Source organism: Salmo salar, chromosome 05 (assembly GCF_965601325.2).
Source record: "Salmo salar chromosome 05, fSalSal1, whole genome shotgun sequence".
Classification (NCBI taxonomy): domain Eukaryota; kingdom Metazoa; phylum Chordata; class Actinopteri; order Salmoniformes; family Salmonidae; genus Salmo; species Salmo salar.
Genome location: NC_138295.1, coordinates 49,601,090 through 49,619,313, shown reverse-complemented (window position 1 = coordinate 49,619,313; position 18,224 = coordinate 49,601,090). Strand labels below are relative to the sequence as shown.

The window sequence follows — 18,224 nt, the reverse complement described above, 5'->3', positions numbered from 1 at the left end:
CTGCCACCGCCAGTTGATCATGGAGGTTCTGATGAATGTCTCCAACACACCTCTCCATATCTGCATCGAAACTTTGATGGTCTGTCACAGACACACGATCCATAGGGTCTGCTGTGACCCTCTTCAGTAAGAACTGTCCGCCCCGTTTTGAAAAGCCTGCCTTCTTACAGCTATCAGGCTGCAGTCTGCATGTTGTGGCTCTATTGAACACGGACAACCATATTGATGCACTGCTAGTGTGATTGTGCAATTGGCGACACACAGAGGCCAGCATAATTGCTACAAAACATGACTCCATTCAATTTTAGATCAGACAGCAGGCTCAATCAACCAATGACGTCATTGGCTGAATTCTAAAATACTACCATGGTGCATAATTATGTCTGAAACACCTCTCATCACTCATAATTATGTAGGGAGACTGAAAAAACATTCCAAATAGTAGTGTTTAGCGGTGAAGTTTCCCTTTAACCCCTAACCCACTGTCACACCCTGATCAGCTTCACCTGTCCTCATTATTGTCTCCACCCTCTCCAGGTGTCGCTTGTTTCCCCCAGTATATTTATCCCTGTGTTTCCTGTCTCTCTGTGCCAGTTTCCAAGTCAACCAGCATTTTTCCCGTTCTCCTTCTTTTGCTATTCTCATTTTTCTAGTCCTCCCAGTTTTAACTCTTGCCTGTTTCTGGACTTTGTACCCGCCTGCCTGACCGTTCTGCCTGCCTTGACCATGAGCCTGTCTGCCACTCTGTACCTCTTGGACTCTGATCTGGTTTTGACCTTTTTGCCTGTCCACGACCATTCTCTTGCCTACCCCTTTGGATTAATAAACATTGTAAGACTCCAACCATCTGCCTCCTGTGTCTGCATTTGGGTCTTGCCTTGTGCCTTGATACCCACGAGGGAGAATTTTCCTTGTTTTGCTATCCTTATGGGGACTTTCGGGGATTTCCAGTACCCATTAGGGTAGCAATACAAGCACATAGATGTGCTTGCACGCATGCGCACGCACACACACACACAAACTGTCATCAGACATACATTTTCTAACAAGTAGCCTGACATTTTCTCTGTGATAATCAGGGCCTGTGCATTGTTCCATGCTGATGTCACCGTTCAGAGTGCCTCTCTCTGATTTCATATTATTGTGTGCCGCCAGCTGCGGCTGAATCACCAAATCGCTTTACTCCCTCGGGACAAGGAGCCCTTTCACCCCAAACCCCTCGCTCTGATCTGCTGGATAGTCTCAGGCTTTCACTGTGTGTTTGTGCATGAATGCCAAGGAGGGAGAACACTTCTGAGGTATTGTGGACATCTAAAAGTGTGTGGTGTTTGCAGTATGGGTGTGTATGTGTGTAAGAGAGAATAATAATGCATGTGTGCATACGCAGGTGTGAGAAAGATCGAATGTCTACGTGCATGTGCACATGTACGCATGTGTTAGAGCAGACAAGTGTGCATGTGTGCATACATTTGTGTATGTGTGTGCCAGCGAGGAGGAAGCTGAGAAGCAGACAAGACATTAAACGGTGTCTCAGAAGTGAATGTGAAATGTCCAGCCTTCCCCCTAGGTTACAGACCCTGAGAGAGAGACAGGCCACACCTGGACACAGTAAGACTTATGTGAAGAATCACAACAAAGAGGAAACGACAACCCAATTAGACTCTGCTGTTCACTGCTCATCCTGCCGCCACAGCTGGTCTTTGTCTGAAGCCCAACAGCACTATACTCCCTGAGCTGTGTGTTAGTGTTTCTCAGTTGAATCCCATAGCCCTGCACCTATCAACCATTGGTAATCTTGTGCCGTTGTTTATAATGTTTATGACTGCCTATGACAGATGTTATAATGTCTTATGTAGCTGTTATAAAGACTTTATAAATGTATACATAAGGGGAGTTGCGGTAAAGTGTCCCAACCATAACAGGTTAGAAGTTCTTACCTGGCTCTTGATCAAAATGCTATCTAATACTTTATAAACATAATTATTTCTAATGGCTTAAACGGTTAGTCACTCTGTTGTCCTCCGTTTGATAATAATTCATATGAGTAATTATGATGCCATCTTGATGCTTAGGAATGATTGGGGTGGGCAGGGAGGGACTGCTGGAAGAAACTCGATGCTGAGAACTGTGACATCATCAGTTAGTAGAGCATTTATCTCTCCAAGCACAACTCTGTCTCAATCACAGGAAGTGCCTGTTATTCTCAACAGCCTGTGTTCTCCATAAAGGACCAGAATGCTGCTATGGATGATATCCTATAGACGTGCCTAAGAATTGGTTTGCAAATCTCTGACTATGAGTGAGAAGGTCGTTGCGTACTGTAGTTAGTGATATATTGCTGCATATTGCATATAAATAGTTCCATGTAAATAGTTAATGGCATAACCCATATTGCAACTTATTAATTTCAAGTTTTAATGTCACTTGGACAAGTGCAATGAAATGCCATTCTTGCAAACTAAAAACCCAAGAATGCAATAATCAATAACAATGTATTACTAGAAAAAAAACACGAGAAATAAGAATAAGAAATATGAAATACACAATAAAGTAAGTAAGCATACTATATGCAGGAAATATTTCAGAAGTCAGTTCCAATAGCCTATTTACATGTGCAGGGATACTGGAGTGATGGGGGTAGATATGTATAGGGGTAAGGGCACTAGGTGTCACGTCCTGACCAGTAATAGGGGTTATTTGTTATTGTAGGTTGGTCAGGACGTGGCAGGGGGTATTTGTTTTATGTGGTTCGGGGGTTATGTGTATGTAGAGGGGTGTTTTATTTATGTGTTTTGGTGTATGTTCTTGTTTTGGTATTCTAGGTTTTTCTAGTTTGTATATTTCTTTGTTGGTCTGTGTGGCTCTCGATCAGGAACACCTCTACATCGTTGTTCCTGATTGAGAGTCATATATAGGGAGCTTGTTTTCACCTGGTTGATTGTGGGTAGTTGTATTTTGCACTGCTGTTATCATTAGCCTGTGAAACTGGCGTTCTTTGTTTATTGTTTTCGTGTTCACTTTAATTAAATAATTAAAGTATGAGTATTCACGTACCCGCTGCACCTTGGTCCCCTTCTCTCTTCAACGACGACCGTTACACTAGGCAACAGGATATAAGACAAACAGAGTAGAAGCAGCTTGCATGTGAGGGGTTGTGTGGGTGTGTACAGTCAAATGTATGTCCATATTATGTGTGAGCGAGCAAGTGATGGATCGAGTGTTTGTGTGTTTGTGTGTGACAGTGTGTGTGAGTGTGTAGGGCCCTGTGAGTGTGCATAGAGATATTGAAATAAAAGGTAAATTATGATACAAGGTAAACTCGGTGATAGAAGCTGTTCAAGAGCCTGTTGGCAGACTTGATGCACCGGTACTTCTTGCCATGCGGCAGCAGAGAAAATAGTCTATGGCTTGGGAGGTAGGGGTCTTCGACGATTTTCCGGGCCTTCTTTTCACACCACCTGATATAGAGGTCCTGGACGGCAGGGACCAGCAGCTACTCTTCCTGGGGTCCAGCAAAATTAAGGCACCTGTACATTTTAAAAACATTACAATACATTCATAACAGATTTCACAAAATATTAAGTGTGTGCCCTCAGGCCTCCACTCTACTACCACATAAACTCAGCAAAAAAAGAAACGTCCCTTTTTCAGGACCCTAAAAATCTAAATAACTTCACAGATCTTCATTGTAAAGGGTTTAAACACTGTTTCCCATGCTTGTCTACCTTTCCACAGGTGCATGTTCATTAATTGTGTATGGTTCATTGAACAAGCATGGGAAACAGTGTTTAAACCCTAACCCTTTACAATGAAGATCTGTGAAGTTATTTGGAGTTTTACGAATTATCTTTGAAAGACAGGGTCCTGAAAAAGGGACGTTTCTTGTTTTGCTGAGTTTATATGCCTCCCTGCTGTTCTGCGCATGCTCTGAGAATGCGCCCTGGAATACCTCTGGGGTTTGCGGCCTTGCGGGTGTTGACCTGATTAAAGACCTTTCTCACATTGTCCTTGCAGAGCGAGCTTACCCAGTCCTCTGGGTCGATGACGGCCCTCACGCCCGGCTCGATATTGTTGTTTTCAAAGCGTGCATAAAACGCATTGAGAATGATGTGTTGAACATTGCAGTCGTATCCAACGGGATCATTTGAGAATAGAACTGACCCCCCATTGGTTCAGGCTCAGATGATGCCAGAGTCTCGTTGGGTCCAGCAGAGATGTTGAGACATGTTTTATAAGGGGCCAGATGTCTTTAGAATGGAGCCAGGCACTAGGTTGGCCTAGAGGGTGTGTGCGTGTCTTCCTTAGTTACCACACAGTAAGCCCAGCTCTGCCTGGGACCACACTGTCTTTATTTATCTCAGCGGTTATGTAGATATCTGCCATGTCATATTTCTCCCTGGGCAGCCTGCCTGTCTCCCTCTCAAGGTGAGAAGCGTCATACCAGAACAAACTGACTCACACCTCCCACATACTTTTAATACTGTTCATACTCCTTCCATCTCTCTTTACTTTCCTGCACCCTATCTGTGCACACACTCCCTCTGTTTTTCTCCTCATCTGCAGACTCCCTTTCGTTCCCTTCTTAGTCAATATCTGGCAGTTACTCTTCTGGAGAGTTATTCAATTCTGGCAAATACTGTAAATGTATATTCATGGAGTACTAACTACGTGCCATTCTAGCTTACCTCCATAGCTTTTCACAGTAAGAAATAGAGAGAGATGCATTCAGTGCTTGTGTTGGAGATGAAAATGACAGCACACTCATGCCACATAAAAAAATCATAATGTTATTGTTTTGCTCAATGGGAGTGTAAAAAAAATCTGTTTTTGAAACTTCTCTCTTAATATCTCTCTCAAGGTTTGATAAAATGTATGTAATATCACGCTTCGATTAATACAGATTAACAGAAAAAAGAAAAGGCGAATTGTGTTATTCCCTTGTAATTTAAATAATTTATTTACCACTAGAGTACAACAACAATAATGTGTTACAATACATCATAGTGGGTCAACAACAACAAAAACATAATCATCATAAACAACAACAACGGAAAATAATAGCTCTATCATGACAATATTGGTGCCTCGCTCCTCTTCCTGGTTTTCCAGGAAGTCCACTGGCGCGGGTGCCCAAAGGGGGGTGGGGTTAGGGGCGGGGTAGTGTCACCTACACTTCCTGCTCTAAGTCACATCATCAACACTCCTCATTTAATAAGGGGGAAGTAACGACTAATAAAAAATCAAAAACAGAATCAAAATAGCGTCAGTGCAATTCTTTGTATCCAACAATTTTTATTCCTACAAAGGACAAAAACCTATGACTGAATAATGGCTTTACACTTTGAGGGAGGCGGGCGAGACGAAGCTTTTCAGATGCAAATGAGCAGATATAAACAACGCTGGTGTCCATAACAACTACTGCACACCTGTAAATATGACCTTTTGACCTCCGACCTAAAGTAATCTCAGACCTAATGGAATGGTCTCAAAGGTTCATGGAGAATCTCTGAACCAGGTCGCATCTACTGTCCATTCTCACCTATTGTATCCCTTCTCTCTAATTATCACTACAACACCTCCCTAACTAATATACCTCCCCATTCCCATACCACTGCATCATATAGACAAGGACAACCCTGTTCCAATAAGAACAATCCAACATATCCACAGAAATCTTAAATGTGTGTTTATGATGACATACCTTGTGTAGTTAATGGAATCACTGTTGGGCTCCCTAAAGCATTCAAGATTCAATGCACAAGGTAAACAGAGCTCAACAGTACTTTGGGACACTTTTTTTTAATTATTATTTTTTTAATCAAAATGTCAGAACTGTTCATTCCAGCAGTCTGAATATGTTGCCTGCTGCAGGGCTTGGGATGGGTGTGTGCTTTTTTAATGAATATGCCTGTGTGAGGATGAGTCTCTGTTGAAAAGGTAGGCATACTAGGTGTGCTTATTTTCTTTCATTCTGTCTCTCTCTTACAGTCTCCTAGCCTCTTTCTGCCTTACGTGGCTGTTACAGCACATATAAACAGCATATGGGATGCGATTATAACATTACTATGTTATAACATATTAGTAAACTGACATTGGGAAGTGGATTCAGAGAGTTGAAAACAATTTGGGTGCTAACCATAAAACACTTGACTTTAAATAGGCAATACAATTATCAAAAATCAAAACAAAATATAAAATCACAATAGTTTCAAAAGGATGCAAAAGGAGACAAACAAAATCAGGAAGATGGCTTGCTTTGAATGTTGAAACCGAGGGCGGTTGTCTTTGTTTATCAGACGTATTATTTCACATATAGACACATACTTTTTTCCAGTGTTTACCGTACTCTTGCGTCTTTGTGTGACAAGTGTGTGAGGTGAGGCATGTTAACAGGGCCTTTCTAAACACAAAAACACAGGCACGCCTGTACAAAAGCCACAGCTGTGTGTGTGTGTGTGTGTGTGTGTGTGTGTGTGTGTGTGTGTGCATGGTTGTTTCGGGAGACATGTTTTCTGTACCTAGATCTGCTCAGCACCTTTTCCACTTGTGCTTGTAGGAGATCAAATATGTCTTTACAATAGTGCAGGAGAGTGATAGTGTGACTGACTGTGTGAATGTACAGTATGTGTTTGTTGATGAATGTGTGTATGTGTATATATACAGTATGTGTATTTATGTGGGTGGGTACGTGTGGGTGGGTACACGTGTGTATGCGTGTGTGTGACTGAATGTGTGTGTATCCAAGTGTGTGTGTGTGTGACTGACTGAATATGAACGTGTATATGAATGTGTGTGACTGAGTGTGTGTGTATGCAAATGTGTGTTGCCTTGTAACAGTTCCTAGCTGCACTTGCAGGACTTGACAATCATGTTGGAGAGCTGCTCTATCTTGGGGGTCTTGCCGATGTAGTAGAGGATGGTGAGAGGTTCCAGATCCTGAGACACACAGCAGGGCGATGCTGACGCCTCCGGGTTGATGGTGTTGTACAGACCTAGCACCTGAAGCGAAGAATCACACACAGAGGTCAAGTATGAGGCTTGATGTTGACAAAGGCAATGGTCTTTGACCAGTGCTGCTTGAAACTATGAAAAAACAAAAAAGAGGAATGAGACGATCTACAGAAGAACTCCACTGCACAACGCTGCCACAATGATCGCTACGCCACACTGCTACTCTCACCACTGCTCTACACTACCACTCTGACCTCTGCTGGCTCTAAACTGTGGATTATTTGGATTAATATCCTGTGGATTATTTAACCTTTGACCCTTGACTTCTCACCTTGGAATGCTGGGTGTCAGCGCTCCATAGATAGGGACAGGCCCCGGCGCAGAAGTTAGCGTTGTAACCCTTGGGCTCGTGGATCCACCTCCAGCCCAGATCCTTCTTGAAGTCGATGTAGAGCGACCGCAAGCAGCAGTTATCCTGGACGTTTCTGTGTGTAGGAAGACAGAGAGAGTTAGGAGTGAGGGATGGATACGGTTCTGTGGGAGCCACACGTGTGTGTGTGTGTTTGTATGTGTGTGTGGGTGTGTGTGTAAGAGAGTGAATACATGCATAGCTGTGAGCAGAGAGAGTTCTGCAATAAGAACAATTGCCAAGTGTGTGTGTGTCACTGAGATGGTGAGCTGCTGACAGAGAAGGTAACTATTTACTAGGTATGTACAGTATCTATTAGGTGTGTGTGTGTATGCGCACATGCTTGTGTGAGTGTTGAGTTCCCGACAGCAGAGTGGTGTCGGGGTCATGTGAGGATCTGTGGGGTCAGTAGGGATCAGTATGGGTCAGTACCTGGAGCAGAAGGCAGCGTCCAGGGCTCGTTTGGAGCGGTGGCTCTTGTGCTGGGACTCCAGGCGGTAGGAGGGCAGCAGCATCATGAGCAGGTGTGGAGCCTGGGCGCTGTGGCGCCGCTTCCTATACACCTTCAGGTCTCCGCTGTGGTGGAAGCTGTCATCTATACCTGTCAATCACACACATATCATCAATATTCATCATGTTCATACAATGTCAAATCAAGTTAAGGGAAATGAAGTGTGACATTTTAAAGTGGAAATGACACATTTTTTCCTATTTTTTTTTTTTAAACCTTGAATACATTACAATTTGCATTTCCTGCTGCACAGGAAAATTCTCTGCGACAACAGAGTGATCAAATTAAGATAGAACGTCTGTGTAGGACCCATAGGGCTCTGCTCAAAAGTAGCGCTCTATATAGTGACTAGTGTGCCACTTGGGACGCAACCAAATTATCTGTACCAGTGAATCACACAAACTGCATATCTGCTACTTGCTGCACTTCTTATTTACACTTGCCAAACACATTGTTGCATAACTATTCATGTCAGTTATCTACATATGAATAAAAGTAAAATACAATGTACTTATTTATCAATATACAGATATCTTTATTTGATCTCTCTGTTGTCGCAACTGTGGCTCAGTTGGTAGAGCATGGTGTTTGCAACGCCAGGGTTGTGGGTTCGATTCCCACGGGGGACCAGTACGGAGAAGAAATGTATGCATTCACTACTGTAAGTCGCTCTGGATAAGAGCGTCTGCTAAATGACGTAAATGTCGCAGAGAATTTTCCTGTGCAGCAGGAAATGCACACTGTAGTGTTTCAAGGTTTAAAAAGGCTTCTAAAGTTTGTAATTTCCACTTAAAAATGTCAGACTTGATTTTCCCAAATGAAAAATGTATCAACCCCTTCAAAACTGTCCATAATAATTCACATTTCCTGTTGCTGCAGGATTCTTTTCCTGCTGTGAGAAACTGGTCAAATTCAGATAGCATCTGTCTACCTGTAGTGTAACACACATATACTTCCCAATACATACCTGCAAAGCGGGTTTCCAGCTCCTCACTCTTATTGGGGATGATGTAGTTGTTTGAGGGCACAAACGTGCAGCACGGACAGTGCAAGCTGATCTTGAATCCACTGTTTCTGTCTGGGGGGAAAAACAGGATTGTTCATATACATCAGGCCAATGAGATTTCAGCAACATGTACGGTCTGATCAGTGATTCAGCTGTAGTATAGGAGGTCAAAACCTCTGTGTCCTACCTCTGTGAAGCAACCATTCACTGACTGCCTCTGTCACGTCAAAAGACAGCCACTCCCCCTCCATGCGTGTGCGTACCACCTTGCTGTCGATGTAGCGCTGCGTTGGGGAAGCCAGGTCCTTGTGACTTAAAATCTGTGGAAACACATCAAGCGCACAACACAAGTCCTATGTATGAGAACAACCTGGAGGGAAATTGTGGTAAGTCCCAGAAGTCGCTCCTGGTTCAGTTACTCGGGTCTAGTAGTGGTCCCCCCTGTCCCCCCAGTCTCCCAGAATGCTCTCTCCCTGATCGATTGAGCAGGTCTAGGAGGAGCCGAGCTGGGCCGGAAACAGATGCCGGACAGAGCGTTGTTATTCTGCTGTCCTTCATAACCATGTATTTATGTTGGCCATGCTCTCCTTAATGTGAAAAACACTGCTCCTCTACTCCACCACTGTCTGCTACACCACTGAGATCTACTGCTGCTACAGGGAAGCCTGACAAGAGAAGCGAGAGAGGGAGGGAGGGAGAAGAGGTAGGGGAAAGGCGAGAGAGAGGCAGAGAGAGAGAGAGGCAGAGCGAGAGAGAAAAGGAGGTTGAGACCAGTCAAAATCTCTGAAAAGTAAGCCTACAGAGACTGTGGCCAATTGCTTACAAACTCTTGAGATGAGAAACAGGCATGGGGGGCCCATCGACCTGGATGGTCACTTACTTCAACATATCTAGGCCCTAGCTATCTTTCCTCTAGGCCCTGGTTAGTTTTCACTAGGCCCTGGCGAGTGAACCATCTCAGGGTCCGATTACTCCTCAACAGTCATGGCAAAGAGAAAGCCTTCCTAGTAGCTAATGTATAGTATCACTGTATCTCTGAAAAATACATAATTATGATTATGCTCAATTCCACTCTGTATCTGAATGTGTGTGGAACTACACACGTCAGCGTAAGGTTTTGGGTGTCCAGTTCATGTACAGCGCGACTTGAATTAATTACTCAAGGTTGTCAGTTGATCTCCTTGGAGAAACTCTCCCTGGTTGTACCGGCTCTATCCGTCCTCCCTCACACGCTTTCAATCGCCTGTGTTCGCGTGAGAAAATCCTTCATGTTGAGCTGTGTTTAGGCCACCTGTCATTCACCCTGGCTGGACATAAACACTACCACGCCCTGGGAATGGGCTGGTGCCAATGGTCCTACACTGTGTGGAGGCAGTAGACATTGGGCTGGCTGGGCCGGAGCGCAGCCCTCGGAGACTCAGCACCGGGTCTAAATCACCGCTCTGCATTCCACACTACTCTCTCGACTCACAAATAACGCTGGACTGATCCATGAGCCGCCCGGCTCCCGACACTACTGACTCACACATTTCTAACAGGCCCACGCTGAGCTTCATAATGTGTGTGTGTGCACGCATGTACGTTCAAGTAGGGTTTATAGTAATTTAGCGATAAGCATTACGTGCTGGTGTGAAGTGGTAAAACTTGGGGGATTAAAACAAAAAATAGTATCTTTGTGGAATACCACCATATTGTTATTCATGCTATGTCAAATGTGCTAATAGAGACACAGTATGTATATAGTATGGAGTGGTTGAGTAAAGAATAAAGGAAAATACACACCATAACGTACATCAGCCGTGCACAGTAAATCACCTGCTGTGTCGATGAACGGTGGCGATTGAACATGTAGAATCGTCGGGAAATTAACAGAAAATTACAACTGTTGTTCTGTGGTCAGAGGTGATAAAATGGCCACTCACTGCTTTTAATTCGCTGGCACGGTCTGTTTTGTCCTTAAGTGGAAATGACACTTGATCCAGCTCAGAGTGGTTCATCAACTAGGTTTTCATCCAATTGGCTAAAGATTTTCATGCAAATATTCTAAAATCCGCATAAAAACAATATGCACATTCTACCACCAGAGATGTGTTTCCATAAAATGGATTTGTTGTGGATAAAAAGCTGTGCCTGATGACATAGTGCACATGTACCAAATAAAAAAGTAAAATGGGTTTCCAATGCATTTTCAACTCTACCGATGGTTTTCTCACAAAAGATGTTGCGTTATATAGCGAGTGTGCCCACTCTGGTATTGACACATGCGCTCTAGCCAACAGCTCGCAGATACACTGCAGTTAGGCCTATCGCCTACAAAATGAGATTATTATGGACAAAAGAGCAAGATTATTTTAATTTGTGAAACGCCAAGCATCAATGATCATGTCACCAAAATAAGACCCTCGATATTTATTGGAAAGGAGCATCAAGCTCATCACATTGCACTTTCACCAACCTGTGAAGTTCATCTTCATTTATTTAATCTGTAGCCTAATAAATTGCATGCTTTCCTGGACAAGTCGTAGTGGGAGTACCACACAACATGTGTGACTCCAAGTTTACTTCAATATGATGGTTGTTATATCAATATTGGTGAATGAAAGCATTTCCACCGACATTTCTCGCATAATTAATTATACTGACAGAAAAAGATGCCAACTTGTCTAGTGTACTTTGTTTAGGTCTACATTTGGTAAGTTTACTGACAAATGTTCTGATTCCATCAGGCTTGTCTTACATTTTGTATCCAACATGTACAGTACTTCACTCACATAAAAAGGTTGGAGTGGCGTCACTACAGACTTAGGTTCGAATCCAGGCTGTATCACAACCGGCCGTGATCGGGAGTCCCATAAGGCGGCGCACAGCGTCGTCCGGGTTAGGGGAGGGTTTGGCCGGGGGAGGGGGGGCTTTACTTGGCTCATCATGCTCTAGCGACTGCTTGTGGCGGGCCAGGCGCCTGCAGGCTGACTTCGGATGTCAGTTGAACGGTGTTTCCTCTGACACATTGGTGCAGCTGGTTTCCAGGTTAAGCGGGCGGGTGTTAAGAATTGTGGTTTGGCGGGTCATGTTTCGGAGGACGCATGACGGGACATTTGCCTCCCGAGCACGTAAGGGAGTTGCAGCGATGAGACAAGATTGAAATTGTGGAGAAAAAGGGGGTTAAAAAAAAATCGAATACATTTAAAAAAAAAAAGGTTGGATGGAAACCTGGTTAGAGATGAGGACAGAAGGGAGGTTTACCTGGTACAGCTCAATCCTCTGTTCAGACACGCGGGCCTTGGTGTTCTGGAGACGGAAGACGCGTAGCTCAGCCTTGACCAGGTTAGAGGCATTCTTCTCCATTGAGGTCACGTCGAAGGTGAGCCGTCTGTAGTACGGGTTGTAGTGCGTGGGAGAGATGACATCTGAAATACAGGAAGGAGGACGGAGTTTAGCAACACGACTGACGATTGTGTTTGTGTGTGTGTAAAGACAAGACCAATCCAAATGTAATGGCTGACAGGGTGGAAATTCTTCCCTACTTTTACTCTTCCCCAGTTAATTCACTCACTGTGTTCAGTTGAGGGGTCATAAAAAGGCAAAATGACATTCACTCTCATCTTTGCAACTTCAAAGAATTCTCATAGTTCTCTATGAGAAACCACAGCAGTTAACAAAATAGCTCACACACCAGATTAGAATTGATGCCATTCGCTCTCTTGCAAATGTTAAGACACACACATCTCCCTGTCTCTCGCGAGGGTCACTTGGGGGGTAATTCTGCAGTTCATATGGTTCCTACAGGAACCCGGTACTATGGTAACACTCACTGAATACTCCCGAACATGTGTGTAGCTCTGTGTAACTATCTGATATGGGATCTGCACAGTAGTACTGTAACACTCACACACAACTCAAAACCATGTGTGGTGGAAGCGTGTGTTTGACAGAAGCTTACACAGTGGAACCGGGTGACACACTTCACATTGACAACCCTGTGTGTAGTGGTGCGCCTGACAGCCGTGCTTGGGCGCAGAAAGTAATGCAACACACGTAATGCTGGGAACCATGCGTGCGGTGGGGTGTGTTTGACAGTTCTCGACACCACGGTGTATTAGGAGGCCCGGAGCCTTAAATTGATGGCTGCAACGTTAGGCAGAAGCCCAGGATTAGCCAGCCACCATGGTTTGTTTAAAGAGAGTATACAACCGCAACGACCATCAAGACAGGAGGGAGAGAGAGGAGAGAAGGGGGAGAGAAACTGCTAAGCAGTTGTACTTGGAGCCAGACCTAAATGGACAACTACAGACAAAATACAATTTACTTTACTCAACACTGAGATAAATTAGTAGAATTATAATAGCTTGTGTGTGTGGGGGGTTTGTATGCGTGTTAAACACAAAGCTGTGAAAATGCTCTTGTGTCAGAGGGAGCATGGGTGAGGTGACTGTGTCTAATGTGACCTTTGACCTTCTTAGTGAGATCCCCACTCAGGTCTCTCACAGGCACCTACCAAATACCCGTCCCAGCGTCATGTTTCAGAGCAGTTCCTGTCTTTTTTTTATCAGTCTATCAATCTTTTTTCTCTCTCTCTGTGTGTTGCACCAGTGACCAATGGTCTGGGCGCGCCAACACTAACCCTTCTCTGTGTGACCAGAGAGTCAGATGAGCCAAGACTAACTACGCTCTTGCTCACTTCCTTCCCATCCGTCAACAGAGAAAGTCACACTTCCAAGTCCCAATGGGCCAGCTTAAGGCGGTGTGTAACTTCTTCACAGCAGCGCTGCCTCATGAATGAGGCCGCTGTGCTTAACACAACACTGGCCGCATTGACCGAGGGCACAGGAAATAGTGCAGCTGGACTAACCACAATGAACACACACTCACCTAATGTACAGGTCTGGATATCCATTCGCACACATACAATCTATTTGCATACACTTCAAACAGACATACATACCCCACCAGACACGCCACAACGTGTTTCTTCATGGTACCCAAACCAAAAACAGATTTAATGCATTGCTCAGTTATGTATAGAGCCATGTCATCGTGTAATGCTCTTCCACCAGATGTAACTTAAGCAAAACGCAAGTTTAGCTTAAAAAAACGGATTAAAAATACATTGTGCATCACAGCGCCTCCTCTTTCTAAAGATGTAATTTAACTGTACTGTATATAAGAATATGAATATGTATATATGAATTGTGTGTAAATAGTATTTTTTGTTGTCTCCACCTGTCTTTCCTATATAACTCTTATTTAATAAAAAAAGGTATAATTTAATGTATCTTGTCTATAACTGTTCTGTACTTCGTTATGTATTTGTACGTTTTATGTGGACCCCAGGAATAGTAGCTGCTGCATGTACAGTAGCTAATGGGGATCGTAAAAAACTAAACCAAACACACGCAAGCACACACACAAAGATACTGTATATCCGTTATATATACATGGCATGCTCTCTCACACACAACTACTGCTCAATAGGTCCTTTTGCTCAACAAAACATAAACAGTCAAGCAGACACACACAATACAGTAAGACATCCTCCCTCAAGTCAACTGGGGAATTCTGGGTGACTCAATAAGCCAACCACTGGTTGACATGAGGTTCAGTGGCATAGATAAAGAGAGAGAGAGAGAGAGAGAGAGAGAGAGAGAGAGAGAGTCAGACCACAGTAACACTGATTTATACGAACATGACACCAAAATGATCCACCACAACTGGCGCCGCTGTAGTCTGTCTGTAGAGCACTGCACCCGGGCTCATTCAGGGAATTGAGACACGAGGAGGCAGTGGTGATGTCACAGATGGAACGGAACACACCAAGCACAGGCTCATTGGGAGGGGGTGAGGGGCTTGGTTAGAGGGGCTGCACTATACCTTCATTAACCAGACCAAGGCCTCCCTTCTTCCCCCTTTCCTCCCAGAGGGGAGCCTGATGTCACATGAGAGCTGTCACACACAGTGAATAGACAGCCCCCCTGATGCCTCTAATCATTCCCTTCATTACTCATCACTTCCATGACATTACAGGCCAGTGACAAAATAGTCAGGCATGTGCTGCTGGGAGAAAAATACTATACTGCCCTCATGTATATTCAGAAGCCAAGCAATGATTGTCATGGACTTTTCAAAAATAAACAACAAGCACATAGTTTTATTTCTTATCACATTTTTCAATCAGGCAAGTCAGTTATGTTGTAAGTCACATACAAGCAACTGAGGGAGGAAAAAAACTGGGCTTATCTTTCAGGGATCACAGTTTCATAATAATACACCATGAATTTCTTCCTGCGCGGGGAGGAAGAAACCTATCCTGGGATACTTCAAACATCAGCTTATAACATTTATTCATAACAACCTTCGGAAACATAGTGCCGGAAAGTATTCAGACCCCTTGACTTTTCCCTCATTATTTTGTTACGTTTTGCCTTATTCTAAAATGGATTAAAAAAACATATAATAATCAGCAATCTACACACAATAGCCCATAATGACAAAGCAAAAACAGGAATTTTCTGTCGAAGGAATTGTCTGTAGAGCTCCAAGACAGGATTGTGTCGAGGCACAAATCTGGGGAAGGGTACCAAAAAATGTCTGCAGCATATAAAGGTCCCCAAAAACACAGTGGTCTTCATCATTCTTAAATGGAAGAAGTTTGGAACCACCAAGACTCTTCCTAGAGCTGGCCACCTGGCCAAACTGAGCAATCGGGGGAGAAGGACCTTGGTCAGGGAGGTGACAAAGAACCTGATGGCCACTCTGACAGAGCTCTAGAGTTCCTCTGTGGAGATGGAAGAACCTTCCAGAAGGACAACCATCTCTGTAGCACTCCACCAATTAGACCTTTATGGTAGAGTGGCCAGACGGAAACCACTCCTCAGTAAAAGGCACATGATAGCCCACTTGGAGTTTGCCAAAAGGCACCGTATAGACTCTCAGACCATGAGAATCAAGTTTATATGGTCTGATGAAACCAAGATTCAACTCTTGGTCCTGAATTCCAAGCGTCACGTCTGGAGGAAACCTGGCACCATTCCTACGGTGAAGCATGATGGTGGTGGCATCATGCTGTGGGGGTGTTCTTCAGCGTCAACGACTGGGAGACTAGTTCGGATTAAAAGATACTGACGCAAAGTACAGAGCGATCCTTGAAGAAAACCTGCTCCAGAGTGCTCAGGACCTCAGACTGGGGTGAAGTTTCACCTTCCAACAGGACAACGACCCTAAGCACACAGACAAGACAACGCAGGAGTGGTTTCGGGACAAGTCTCTGAATGTCCTTGGGTTGCCCAGCCAGAGCCTGGACTTGACCCCGATAGAACATCTCTGGAGACCTGAAAATAGCTGTGCAGCAACACTCCCCATCCAACCTGACAAAGCTTGAGAGTATCTGCAGCGAAGAATGGGGAAAAACTCCCAAATACAGGTGTGCCAAGCTTGTAGCGTCATACCCAAGAAGACTCAAGGCTGTAATTGCTGCCAAAGGTGATTCAAAAAAGTACTGAGCAAAGGGTCTGAATACTTATGTAAATGTGATATTATTATTTTTTTAAATCTTCTAAAAGTTTTTGCTTTGTCATTATGATGTATTGTATGTAGATTGATGAAGGGGAAAAAACAATTCAAAACATTTTAGAATAAGGCTATAAACTAATAAAATGTGGAAAAGGTCAAGGGGTCTGAATACTTTCCGAAGGCACTGTATATACCTGCTCACCGAACATCTCATTCCAAAATCATGGCCATTAATATGCTCTCCTCACAAGTAGAGTCCTATAGAGTAGTGGTTCCCAAACTCTGGCGTCGGCAGAGGGGTTGCGGGGGTCCAACCCCTCTCACAATATACAGCTCTGCAAAACAAATAAGAGACCACTGCAAAATTATCAGTTTCTCTGGTTTTACTATTTATAGGTATGTGTTTGGGTAAAATGAAAATTTTTGGTTTATTCTATAAACTACTGACAACATTTCTCCCAAATTCCCCCCCAAAATAGTGTCATTTAGATCATTTACTTGCAGAAAATGACAACTGGTCAAATTAACAAAAAAGATGCAGCATTGTCAGACCTCAAATAATGCAAAGAAAATATGTTGACTAGCGTTTATCTTGGGGGAATTACATTAAATATGCATCTTTCCCACGGCTCCAGAGTCGGGAGGACTGTGAACTGCTCAATGTCTGCTGTGCCGTTATCTAAACAGCAGAGTCACAGGGACCTGTGTCAACTAATGCAACCCCTCCCAGCATCCTTCACTCCTCACACTGTCACTGACCTCCACTGACCCTACACACACTTCCTGCATCCTGGCTCCACCCCCTTGCTTCCTGTCCCCAGAGTGGTTCCAGAACTGCAACCAGCATCATCTTTGTCTTTTAATGCACTCCAGACATGCAGGTTTTATACAGTACACCGTGGTGTGTGTGTTGCCCAAACTCTCTCAGTTTATACTGTAATGACACTAAAACTGCCCTTAATTGCAGACTGTTTGTCAAATAGTGATGTTTCAAGCTGTGTCTGGCTTCTACTTTACAGAGAGACATTAAGGAGGGTTTTTTTTACATGAAAGGGACTTTATGGTGCTTGGCACAGGTCAGTGAAACACCTGAAGTGGGCAAACATTTGACCTTCGAGAAAGGAAAAAACTATTTAAGGCCGAACTGTTTAAATTGGAGTTGGTCTGTGCTGGTTTCGGCTGAGCCCACTGCACCAGCAGCACTTGACTTTGACTCCTTTTGCTAATGGTCAGCCAATAAAAATGTCTGCTCAGTTTTTACTTAGGATCTACGCACTATTTTAAAATCTCATTCAACAAGCTCTTTCGTCTCCTTAACTGAAGACAACTTGATTTTTCCTGCCCTCACTCCCTGATAATAAACAGTGCAAATCATTGAGAAACAGCTGAAGAGTGCCTACAAAAGTTAAAATACCTAACTCAAAAGGTTCTGCTCTGGAGAAAACTTGCCTGGTAGCAGATCTGGGATCAGGCTAAAAACTGTGGTTTCAATAAAAACCTGTGGTACTAGCACAGGCTATTAGGATTTCATAACAACACCTGCAAGTGTTTTTTGCAGATAAATTGGCATGTTGCATGCAAACACAGTCTCACACACAGTCTCACACGCATGCACGCACACACACACACACACACACACACACACACACACACACACACACACACACACACACACACACACACACACACACACACACACACACACACACACACACACACACACACACACACGGATATTACAGGGTGTTTTGTGTAATATTAAAACATTTGAGTTGCCTGGAGACCTTTATGGCATAACATGTGGCTTTAATAAAATATGACATTAAGTGGTATATATTTTA

General features: G+C 43.8%; 1 protein-coding gene across 1 annotated transcript in view; it reads right to left on the bottom strand.

Annotated features, from left to right (window-relative positions):
• Positions 1-6,569: 6,569 nt before the first annotated feature.
• The window catches only part of LOC106605021 (transforming growth factor beta-2 proprotein), a 29,552-nt gene continuing 17,897 nt past the window's right edge, over positions 6,570-18,224 (bottom strand). The window contains exons 2-7 of the mRNA XM_014200238.3: positions 12,121-12,284; positions 9,065-9,197; positions 8,839-8,949; positions 7,793-7,961; positions 7,283-7,436; positions 6,570-6,999 (exon numbers count right to left, since the gene is read on the bottom strand). Of these exons, the coding sequence (XP_014055713.1) occupies positions 6,841-6,999; positions 7,283-7,436; positions 7,793-7,961; positions 8,839-8,949; positions 9,065-9,197; positions 12,121-12,284 (890 nt within the window). The 3' untranslated portion in view covers positions 6,570-6,840. The remainder of the gene's footprint in view (positions 7,000-7,282; positions 7,437-7,792; positions 7,962-8,838; positions 8,950-9,064; positions 9,198-12,120; positions 12,285-18,224) is intronic.